This window comes from Dendronephthya gigantea, unplaced genomic scaffold (assembly GCF_004324835.1).
Source record: "Dendronephthya gigantea isolate DGI-Jeju-01 unplaced genomic scaffold, DenGig_1.0 000027F, whole genome shotgun sequence".
Taxonomy (NCBI): Eukaryota; Metazoa; Cnidaria; class Anthozoa; order Malacalcyonacea; family Nephtheidae; genus Dendronephthya; species Dendronephthya gigantea.
This window is the reverse complement of record NW_021163037.1, coordinates 1571395-1583145: the sequence shown is the minus strand read 5'-3', so window position 1 is coordinate 1583145 and position 11751 is coordinate 1571395. Positions and strand designations below refer to the sequence as shown.

Sequence of the window (11751 nt, the reverse complement as noted above, 5' to 3'; positions counted from 1 at the left end):
TATAAACTCCTTTGTCAATTGGTCAGGCAGGATCTCAAAGTGAACGGCTCAAGGCAACCTGCGTCCGATGAGGAGAAGCCGATAAGCCTTTCCGAGCTCGCGTTATCTACCCCTATAACTTTGCAGCTTCGAACTTTCTGACTAAACCGTGCAGCAAGGACGGCGGAAAATCGTTAAGTGGGAGAGGGGGGTCAATATTCATATATTCATATATTCGATCATTTTATAGCAGACCGTAAAAACAATCAATTTCATGCTGGTGGAATGTAGACTGGTACTCCCCTTGAATTCCTCCCAGGCACGCCAGGATTCTCTTATCATCCCTTTTGAGGTTGAGGTGTCGCTTATATCTATTCTCATTTATTCTGAGTCTTCCTAGCGAGATTGCTCTTCTTTCAGCCACCAATCTATCCGTTTTTGTATTTTCTTGGTTATCAGAGGCCCTTGTTGACGACTTACCTTGTCTTTTTTTGCACTATATATGAATGAACCTGGAAAACCAGGAAAACTCATTGTTTTTTAGAAGAGAATGCTTAACCAGAATCTGGCAGAATCTCTCCCTTTTATGCTAAACGAGACTTTGCTGTAACAAGTCCTTGCTTCATACGTGAAATTCCCTGTCTACTTGTGCCCCAAACGCGTCGATGACTGGAAACTCTTCTCTACGTGGGACCCGAGCCTTCTAGGAATTTTGATCTTGGTCGGTTCACGCCATTTCTTTCAACATTTTTAAAGGTCACTAGGCAGTTCTATGTCTTAAGATAAGTTGGAAACACATATATCACAGTAGATCATGGTTTCTAACACGCTAACCGAAGAAATTATGCCAAGGTGATCGTATATAGATGCGATTGTGCTCAGCACTGTTCATAACCCGTAACTTCTTTTAGCTGGCCAAGGATCGTCGATTGCCATATATTACATAAAGTCTTGAAAATAGAATAATTACCTATATCAAATCGCATATAATTTTCACCAACAACTAGGTTGGCAAAGTTACCAAGATATCCCTTCAATGGAAGGTCTTTAAGGAATTAAAAAGGCAACTGCCCGGTCAAAGACAGGATGCTTGGTGTTCCCGCTGCTTCTGGAATGTTAAATATAAGATTTCACCCACTCTCGAAGATTCTCGTCGTCTATATTGCAAGGGAATTTTTACACTAAGCTACATAGGACTTAAACTTGAACAGAGAAACTTTAAGTAATGCAGTCAAGTCTATAACATTCAAGCTGATCAGCCTGATCAACATTTAGAATTTCGTATTAGGATCTAGTCACTACAAGACACCTGCTCAGGCGTACAACCTGACCTCAATGATTACCGGGTGTGCGATGCCGATGATGTATTGGCCCGCGCTCGCAGAAGAGAATACAAATATACATGCAGTAGGATAGCGTACGTATAAAAAAAGAAGACCTTTAGAAATCAAACTATTGTTATAATTTAAATGCCTGATAAATTTTTGATCGATTACAAGTTTTACAACAATAGTTTAATTTCAGAAGGTCTTCTTTTTTACACACCCTGTAGAGCCTGTGGAGTGTATAAATAAATCATTCGTTAACTTATCAACGTCCGGATCGTTGTTTCTTGGAAAAAAGAAAAATAGCGGACATATCTCGTATGCTAAGTCGACTAAGATATCATGGTAAAAACTGCGTTTAATTGTGTCTACGAAAAAATATTTAACGGCAAGTGACGAAAAAATACTGCGGCCGAAATATTTTTCTGGAACTATTTCGTCGCCATTATTTCCGTGTTCTATGTGGTTCTTTTTACCAGGTGCACGGACCGGTCACTCGGCCAGGTCGCCAGGTGCTTGTGCCTATATGTTGTGCTTTTGTGCTGTCAGAATGATGTAATTAACCTTGTACCCATGGTTGGTCAAAATGTCCGCAGGCAGAGCTCTGTAGAAAATTGGTAAACATTACCCAGATATCACGTATGACTTTATTGTTATTAGGATAAGTTTAGTTGAATTTGAATGTTTAAAAGAACACTCAAGATATCTTTTTCACAATATAGTTGTAGCATCTAGACTGTTCAATAATGATGTTATGATTGCCAATTGTGCGTTTTTTATGCTACGCCTGGGCCGTACAACTGTACATATACTCTTTGGATTCATAATATGTTATATGTTTATAATTGTGTAATTTTGTGTTTTTAAATTTAGAAGGACAAAGTTTGAAGTTTGTAGTTAGAATGGCAGAGTCTTCCTACTCACATCTCATTATATATACTAAATCATCATAATGAACTAAATATATTTCTTAGTAACATTACTAACATACAGTACTTATTATTTGACAACACATTCCATCTAGTTGATCTGTTTTCATAGGGAAACAGGCATTGGCAAATCAACAATAATGGACTGTCTTTTCAAGGCAACATTTGACAGTAAGTTCACTGTTGATGAATGAGATACATGCATGCAATAAATATAGGCGATAGCTTTACATTGATATCAGACCAGAAGCTATGAACAGGGTTGAAATTAGAAGTGCAAAAGTGTAACATATAACTTCACTCTGTGTGCTAAAATTGTAACATATAATTCCACTCTCGAGATCTTTTGAGATTTTCCCATTGTTTCATTAACATTTCAATTCTAAATGTTACATCTAGTAAACATTTTATGGTATTAATCCTCTATCTCTGCCTTTGAAAGATATACAATACACAGATTTAGGATAGGAAGGTAATAGGCAATAGGAACATACATGTGGATGAATAGTGTGATGTGCGATTCTATTTACTGGCTATGTTCAAGTCGTTTAGGACATTCCCTTCTTCATTGTAATATTATACTATGGTGCACTGAACAGTACGTGGAAGTACGTGCTATAAAAAAGTGTTCTATGTAATTGGTTCAATAAACTTTGTATCTCAAGTGTAATTATATACAACAGAGCTGAAAATTCATATGAATCATTATTTTACATCATGGATTTATCAGGACAGACTTGATCTAATTTCCAAAGTCCAGAGCAGGAATTGCAAGTCTGAATTCTTTGATAATGAATCCAAGTTCAACATGTTCTTACATGTTAAATATAACATAGTTATACCAGCTCCCCATTTAACCCTCTTAAAGGCTCCATGGGTTTCAAATAAAGAACCTTATTTCAATTGTTTAATTCTATGGTAGTTTGTCTTCAAGTAAGATTTATCATTAGCAGGGCAATGCTTTTAATTTTAAATGTGCTTTATTTAGTTAAACAATCTTTATCATCTTAGAGAAGTCTCTTTGAGGTTGTATTCGGGTTTTTTTTTCATGTCACATTTCGAGAATAGGGCAATAGTAAAGGAAAAGGTAATAGCAAATAAGACAATGAGTCACACATGTGCAGTTGGGTAAACCTGTCGAATTTTTTAACTTTGGCCCGGTTATCCAGCAACGTATACCGGCTGTATGGTTATTTTTACAAACAATGAATGTTTGGGCCAGTTTGGATTATGAAATTCTTGGTTTAAGTGTTTCTGGCCTGTTTTAAACGTCGTGCTTCTCCTGTGCCAAACGCACTTAAAACCGTGAATAGTTATAATAAATTGAGATGCATCTTGGCATCATCTACTGTTGTTATTGCGTTCGGTACATGAGAAGCATGACTTTTTAAGCTGGTTTTCCACGAGCGATATTTTTCGCGCGAAGTGACTTTATTCTTTTGTTTTTGGGCTATTTGTTCCAGATGGTTGCAGCTGACAGCTCTGAAACAAAAGTAAAATGTCCGCGCTTCGCGCGAAAATTATCAATCGCTACTGGAAATTGGAAAACCGGAGCCTCGTTCCCATAAATTAAGGCCCGCACAGACCGGACGCAAAGCGGCAACGCGACGAGAATCGTGCAGTTTCAGGTTTCAGAAACACATAGCTAAATGAAATTCTGGAAGCAAAATTTGGAATCTACAGGCGCCAGAGCAGTCATAACGTATTATATTTACGTAATCTACAAGAATATTATGATAGGTTACTATTTATTTGCTTTTGGAAAATAAAATACTTATAAAAATCGCGCCGCATTAATTGCCAAACAAATCGCGTCCTGTCTGTTTGGGCCTTAAAGCTGGTTTTCCACTAGCGATATTTTTTCGCGCATCGACTATATTCTTTTATATTTGGCGAATTTGTTCCAGATGGTTGCAGTTAAGAGCTCTGAAACAAATGTGAAATGTCGCTTCGTGCGAAAAATATCGGTAACGGTACGTTTGGCGTCTGAAACGGGCCTAAAATAGGCCTTGAATTATTCAAATCAAGTCTTCCTTCAAATATGTACATTAGGCTGTTAAAGCTTTATCACAATGTTTTATCGAATAAATACCCTTCGATTTAAAATGCAAACCTTTAGAGTATGTACATAAATAGTTATAGTCGTTGTTAAAACCAGGCGTACATAATCATGGCTTATTCATAGCCTATGCTGCAAGATTGTAATAGATCCGTGAGTATACTGCAATTGCGCACACACACACACTGTTCAATAATTAATTAAACTGTTCGATTAAAGATGAGTTCCAACAAATTTACTCGTATATTATGTATAATAGCACTAAAGGTACTAGTTTTCGCTTTATCTTCTTCACATTTTTATTGCCGCCGTTCTCAATGTTTTGTTTTTCCAAAAGAAGATCACTGGGTTGAGAGCCAAGTTGCACAGGATAAGAAGAGAAAAACATCGTCTTCTTACGACTTCAGAAAAACTTGGTTGTGTTCATAATCGATCGATGTATGAAATTGTTGAACGCAAGACGCAGCAATTTTTGGCAACTTTAAATTCTTTCGAAGATTTCATAGATCTCCACAATTGTTGCGTTCTATCTTTAGTTTCTTCATTCTCTTGTGGTCCCTACAATGCTGCCCAAACGAGATTGCACTTGAGAAACGAAAATCACTGTATAAACATAAATCGTGGAGGCGTTAAGAAGAATTAGCTACTGTAGCAGCGAGACAAAGGAAGTATGCGGATGTAGATAAAGGGGAGGCCAAATAGGATCGTTTCGAAAACACAGACGAGGAAAAGGTACATCAATATTCTTTCTTTCTTGAACTTGTTGCAATGAGTCACTGGATGGATGACAGCCATGTATCTTTCGAAATTCATCGCCGAGAATGCTGTCACAGAATAGATGTATAAAAGGACTCCCAACTTTTTGGCGAAGAGGTAGGCGACGCAGTTTGGATTTCCTGCGATTTCCGTGGCTAGCAGTACGATATATTGTGGAAGGATTGTTAGCCCGAGAATGAAATCGATGATTGATTTAACCATGACGGTTAAGTATGAGATTTTATCCTTCAGTATGGGAGTTGTCAAAATTGTTACTGCGGAAACGCCATTGAGAATCACGGAGATAAAGAAAAACAGGACGCACAGGACGAGCATTATCACATGCTCATGCGAGGGAAAACTGACGATCAACTCTTCTCCATCGTGTAAAATAAGGCAAGATTTGATGAACATCACTTTTGATTTTGTGGCGTTGTACCCAACCAAGATAAGGGAGCAAAAGGCGAAAGTGGCAGCTGTTTCAACTTTAACCTTGCCATACCTTTTCCGTTGGACGCATTTACATAAGTTCATACCGGAGAACAACATAGGCTAAGCAGATACGCGTTTCAAGAGGGTATTATAGATTCTTGAATCTTGAGCTAGTGCATCAATTAAGATTTGCCCAAAGTATTGCACAAAGGACAGAGCATACGGATTTCAGTTTATAATGCTTCAAGGTTACTGCCTGTGTAAACTGCAGCACACCATGACTTCAAAAATATGTCTAGCTATGCTGCCCTATGTATGTGTATGAATGAATAAATGAATGAATGAATGAATGAATGAGTGAATGAATGAATGAATGAATGAATGAATGAATGAATGAATGAATGAATGAATGAATGAATGAATGAATGAATGAATGAATGAATGAATGAATGAATGAATGAATGAATGAATGAGTGAATGAATGAATGAATGAATGACTTTATTTCACAAGGGTAAAACACATTACAGCCAGGGGCTGACAAACTTGTGGCCCTCAGAATAAAATATTAGAATCATGCAAGTACTGTATATACAAGTATACGCAAGTATATGCAAGTGTATATGTTCGCAATTGCCCAGGCCAGTCAACGATATGTTAATCCACTTAATGGTAATTAATAAGCTGGACTGGCTTGTTCGCCGTTACTCTGAACTGCATTTATCGAAAGTAAATTAGAGGCACTGCAGTAATAAAATTGCAGGTGAATAACTAATTGTCAACATTCAATAAATGGTTGCGAAAAATCTGATGACGACGGCGAATTTAAAACAAATGCTACAAACTAACTGTAAACAGTCTAAAAGTTAAATGCATATAGGAAATATGTTTGCTTCATAGCCCATACATGTATAATTTAAATTTTGTGTTTTTACATGCATTAATGTTTTGGTTACCTCATGTTCGCCACCGACGTGAATTAATTATACCTGGCAGATATTGAAATAATCTCTTACATTTTAAAATGTACTATGTGGTACATTCAGATTGCAAGAATTGGAAATATAACCTATGCATAAGGTACATGTTTGCCTTTATCTCCAGTTTTTATCGGGCGAAGAAAGCTAAAGTAATCTTAAAACCTCCGTTTTTAAAATATCCGGATACATGTGGGACAGGGTCGAAGTTGACTTTTGGTTTGGCGGCGCTCATTTTCCACCCAAGTGAACAGTATGCACTTTACTCAAAAATTATCTTTCCGATTCTTGCAATTTTAAAGTAAATGATAGTAGATTTTAAAATATGGGATATTAGTCAAAGATTTCTACGATAACCCGAGGGATGGGGCGATGCCTACGAGGTGACGTCATGGCAGTCATGAGTGATCAAAATATTGACATCAACTAAATGTTTTCAAATTTCTCCAACAAACTATTTTTTTACCGTCTCATGCAGAATTTGGCCAGCAATACATTCTTTCTCCACTTTGCCGTAATATGATTAATTTTTAAGAAGCAGGTGGATTTCGAAAATGAATGATCTGGTAATCATGCATGTAAAAAAATCTGCCTTGGAGTTTCCTGCAATAAAAATCATAGCTCGTTTGGATTTAGTATTGCCTAAAATACTTTACTACATTGAATGGCTAAACTTATTTAGAAAAATTTTCTCGGGCAATAGAAATTTTTCAGCGGTCTCAATTTTCGGTTGTCATTGATCCATAATGGAAAGAAAATTTCAGATCAAATCCGCCCCCTAATTGCCCCTACTTGCATAAAGATTACTTTGTCGATGTCGATATATTATTACAGTCATAAATCCTGACAATAACTTTGACAATAATTCCGACAATAATTTTATTGGTTACAAAGTCACATACGCAATTCGGACAGCTAACTACAGTGTTACATCAGGAAGGCTATTGCTGATATGTGAGAAGATTAAACGTAACTCACATTAGATTTAATTATAACTTTATTGAACCTGTATCAAGCATTTTTATGATAAGCCATCAGAAGTAAACTATGAGATTTCAATTTGCAATCCGTGTCCAACAACATTTTGAAAATGAAACACGCAGACAGTTTTATAATGAGCCCGGCTTTTATATTATAAGATCGGATTTCAGTCATGAGGAAGTGAGACGATAACAATGTGTGAAATTTAGCTATATATACTGACATCCTACTGCGAGGTTTAAGGACATGTAAAATCAAATTTTGAACTAAGTTTGCCTTGCATGGTTATCAATCTTTGTGGCATATTCGATATCAACCGTGAATAACCTAGACGCGTAATTCGGTCGAAGAATGTTTTCAAAACTAGCTAAAGCCAACAAGTACATTAAGCAAAGCGTCTCTACACATGCACACAGTTCCATAAATAAACTGTTCGTTTGTAGTAAGTTCCCAGAAATTTACTAGTTCTATCAATTTAGTGGCACTAAAAGTACTAGTTTTCGATTTGTCTTCTTAACATTTTTATTGCCGCCGTTCTCAATGTTTTGTTTTTCCAAAAGAATATGACTGGGTTGAGGGCCGAGTTGAACAGGATAAGAAGAGAATAATGTCGCCTTTTTGAGACTGCAGAGTAACTTGGTTGTGTTCCTAATCGATTCGTGTACGAAACAGTTGATGGCAAGATGCAGGAGAGGGTGAAAACCACAATGAGAAGACACCAGCTGGCGACTTTAAATTCATTCGAAGACTTCATGGATCTCCAAAATTGTCGCGTTCTATCATTAGTCTCTGCAATATTTTGTGGTCCGATCGCATTTCTACTTTTTATCCAGTAGCGCACCCGAGAAATGGAAATCATTGTGTACACATAAATCGTGGAGGCGATAAGAAGAAGTACTGTAGCAGCGAGAACGAAAGGAAGTATATTAACGTAGATGAAGGAAAGTCCAAATAGGACCGTTGCGAAAAGGCTGACAAAGAGAAGGTACATCAGTAGTTTTTCTTTCTTGAACTTGTTGCGATGAGTCACCGGATGAATAGTAGCCATGTATCTTTCGAAATTCATCGCCGACAATGCTGTCACAGAATAGATGTATAAAAGGACTCCCAACTTTTTAGCGAAGAGATAGGCGACGCAGTTTGGATTTCCTGCGATTTCCATGGCTAGCAGTACGATATATTGTGGAAGGATTGTTAGCCCGAGAATGAAATCGATGATTGATTTAACCATGACGGTTAAGTATGAGATTTTATCCTTCAGTATGGGAGTTGTCAAAATTGTTACTGCGGAAACGCCATTGAGAATCACGGAGATAAAGAAAAACAGGACGCACAGGACGAGCATTATCACATGCTCAAGCTGGCTTTCCATCGAAGGAAAATCAACGATCAACTCTTCCCTATCGTTTAAAACTTGGCAAGATTTAACGAACATCTCTTTTGGTTTTGTGGCGTTCATTTTTTATATACAATAGGCGAAGTTGGCGCGTTGAATTGCAGAGCAAATTAATAAACCGTTCATTTGCGGAGTTACTTTTAAAAGGTGTAAAAACGTACCCGCGGGCCCCTATTGAAATCAAGCTTTTGTTACAATTTGAATGCTTTTATTATGCTAAACCTACGGATGCGTAAAATTGAAAGCGAGACCTTAATTTGAAGGCTTCAACATAATTATTATGGAAATTCCAGCAAAAGTTTCATTTTAATAGTGGATACTAAAAGGATCTGCTAACTGAAATTATGAGACGAAGTTCAATTTGCAATGTCCAATACAATTTTGACAAGACAGTTGATAATATAAAAAAATCAGATTTCCATCGTAACGAAGTGAGGTTGAGAGCAATACCTGGCAGGCATGCATGTGAAAATCGAATTTTAATATGCTTTATATAATTATCGATATCCATGACAAATGCACACCATGAGCTAGAGATCGTGAACATTGCATTTGTTTTATAAGAGATAAAGGGCTGTAAAGAGCTGTAGAAAGCGACAACTTTTCCGTTCACAATGATTTATCTATTTAAGATGAGCTGTTAAGGCTAATCCCAGAATTTTTACCAATTTTACAGTTCATGCAAGATGTGAGACCAGATCATCTGGCAGTAATAAACAATAAATAGACAGTGAAAGGTCGGTGATGCCGGTATATGTGCAGTCTACCTGGCTATAGTGAGTCGGTGTAATACGCAAATCAGTAAAAGCAAAAAATACGCAAGTCTTTAATAGAAAATACACAAGTATAACAACACAAGTGATAAAATATTCCACTTGCCGCATCAATGATTGGATGCATGCAATATAGCTTTACTGTAAATCGTGCGATTATGCCGCATATGACGTCGAATTTTTACACGCATAATTTAAATTTTGTGTTTTTGCATGCGTTAATGTTTTGGTTACCCCATGTTCGCTACCGACGTGAATTAATTATACCACACAGATATTGGAATAATCTCTTACATTTTAAAATGTACTATGTGGTACATTCAGATTGCAAGAATAAGGTGCATGTTTGCCTGTATCTCCAGTTTTTATCTGGCGAAGAAAGCTACAGTAATCAAGCTATCCCCTATTATAAGAAATTGTTTTTTGATGTCACAGTATAGTAAACTATTAAAGTAAACAAAGAAGCGAAATGGCACAAAATTATCTATACTAGGCTCACATGCAATCATTGGCTAATCAAGACATTCTTAAAAATTTTCGCGCGGAGCTGTAGGAAACGCCCTCCCAGTTTCTATATCTACATTATAATATAAATAACTTTTAATTCTTTTTTGCCATCTCATACAGAGACTGGTCTGCTAGGAGTAAAAATAAATTTCTACACTTTTCCCTAATATATAAATAATTTAGGTCAAGCATGCAGGTGGACTCTTACGATGCCTGTTCTTGTAATCATGTAAAATCATGTAAAAAATATTTGCCTTCAAGTTAACTGCAATAAAATGCATATAGTTCGTATACTTGAATCGTCTGAATTATATTACTAGCTATATTGAATGAGTTAAATTATTTTGAATAATTTGAAGTTTTAGGGGTTAATTTATAGCGGTGATCTCCGTTTTCGGTGCATTCTTGTTCAGTGAGCATTTCAGATTAACGCAATCAAGTCCGCTGTCCGCCCCCTAATTGCTCTTAATTATTTGTTTAAAGCCTACCTTAATTGTGGATATCGGTGATTAATACAGTCGTAAATTGCAAACATTATACAACAGATAATTATTTTAGTCTACGCTAGGATTGAATAACTAACAAAGTCACATAAACAATTCGGACAGCACAGTTTGCATCAAAGAGAGTTATTGCAGATATATGAGAAAATTAAAAGCAAACTTACATCAGATTTAATTACTTACTGCATGAATATATATTTTTTCATTACAACTAAGAAGCTAACTATATATATGCGATTTTGCAATACATTTTATTGCCAAATACGATTTAAAAAACAGAAAATGAAACAGGCAGTTTAATAATGAGCCCAGCTTTTGTATCAGATGGATTTCAATTGCATAAGGAAATGAGACGATAGCAATATACTTGGTGTGAACTTTAACTACTGAAATGAGTAATGGCCTACATCCTACCACATGGTTTAAGGACATGCGGAAATCCAATTCCAAACTAGTTGCGCTTTACATAAGAGAGATTTAGTTCAAGTTAGCGTTGTTGCAAATTTGACATTTAGTTTGCAGTCATTAATTCACATGACCTTTTGTTAGAACGTTTAAAAAATTTGTGTAATACTAGAAAGCCGGAGTTAAATTGTTTCTAGTGTTGTTCTAGTTTCTAGTTTCTGAATGCTTCAGAATTTTTTGTCGACCATCATTGTCGACCATTACGCTTCGTGCATGTGGACGCGAATTTTTTTAACTGAAACGGAGAAAAAAGCTCCGTTTTTAAATTATCCGGATACGTGTGAACAGGGTCAAAGTTGACTTTTGGTTTGGCGGCGCTCATTTTCCACCCAAGTGAACAGTATGCTCTTTACACAAAAATTATCTTTCCGATTCTTGCAATTTTAAAGTAACTGATAGTAGATTTTAAAATATGGGATATTAGTCAAGATTTCTATACAATAACCCGAGGGATGGGGCGATGTCCTACGAGGTGACGTCATGGCAGTCATGAGTGATCAAAATATTGCCATCAACTAAATGTTTTCAAATTTCGAACAAACTATTTTTTACCGTCTCATGCAGAATTTGGCCAGCAATACATTCTTTCTCCACTTTCCCGTAATATGAATAATTTTTAAAAAGCAGGTGGATTTCGAAAATGATTGGTCTGGTAATCATGCTTTTAAAAA

The 11751-nt window shown here is 36.4% G+C and overlaps 1 protein-coding gene across 1 annotated transcript; it reads right to left on the bottom strand.

The window, feature by feature from the left end:
* Window positions 1-7929: 7929 nt before the first annotated feature.
* On the bottom strand, window positions 7930-8895 carry LOC114523309 (tachykinin-like peptides receptor 86C). Its single transcript, XM_028544187.1, has one exon. It carries the CDS (start codon window positions 8893-8895, stop codon window positions 7930-7932), a length of 966 nt encoding a protein of 321 aa, XP_028399988.1.
* Between the last annotated feature and the right edge of the window lie 2856 nt (window positions 8896-11751).

What these genes read in the sequence shown, in the direction of transcription:
- LOC114523309 (XM_028544187.1), bottom strand. Translation starts at nt 8,895, where the DNA reads ATGAACGCCACAAAACCAAAAGAGATGTTCGTTAAATCTTGCCAAGTT.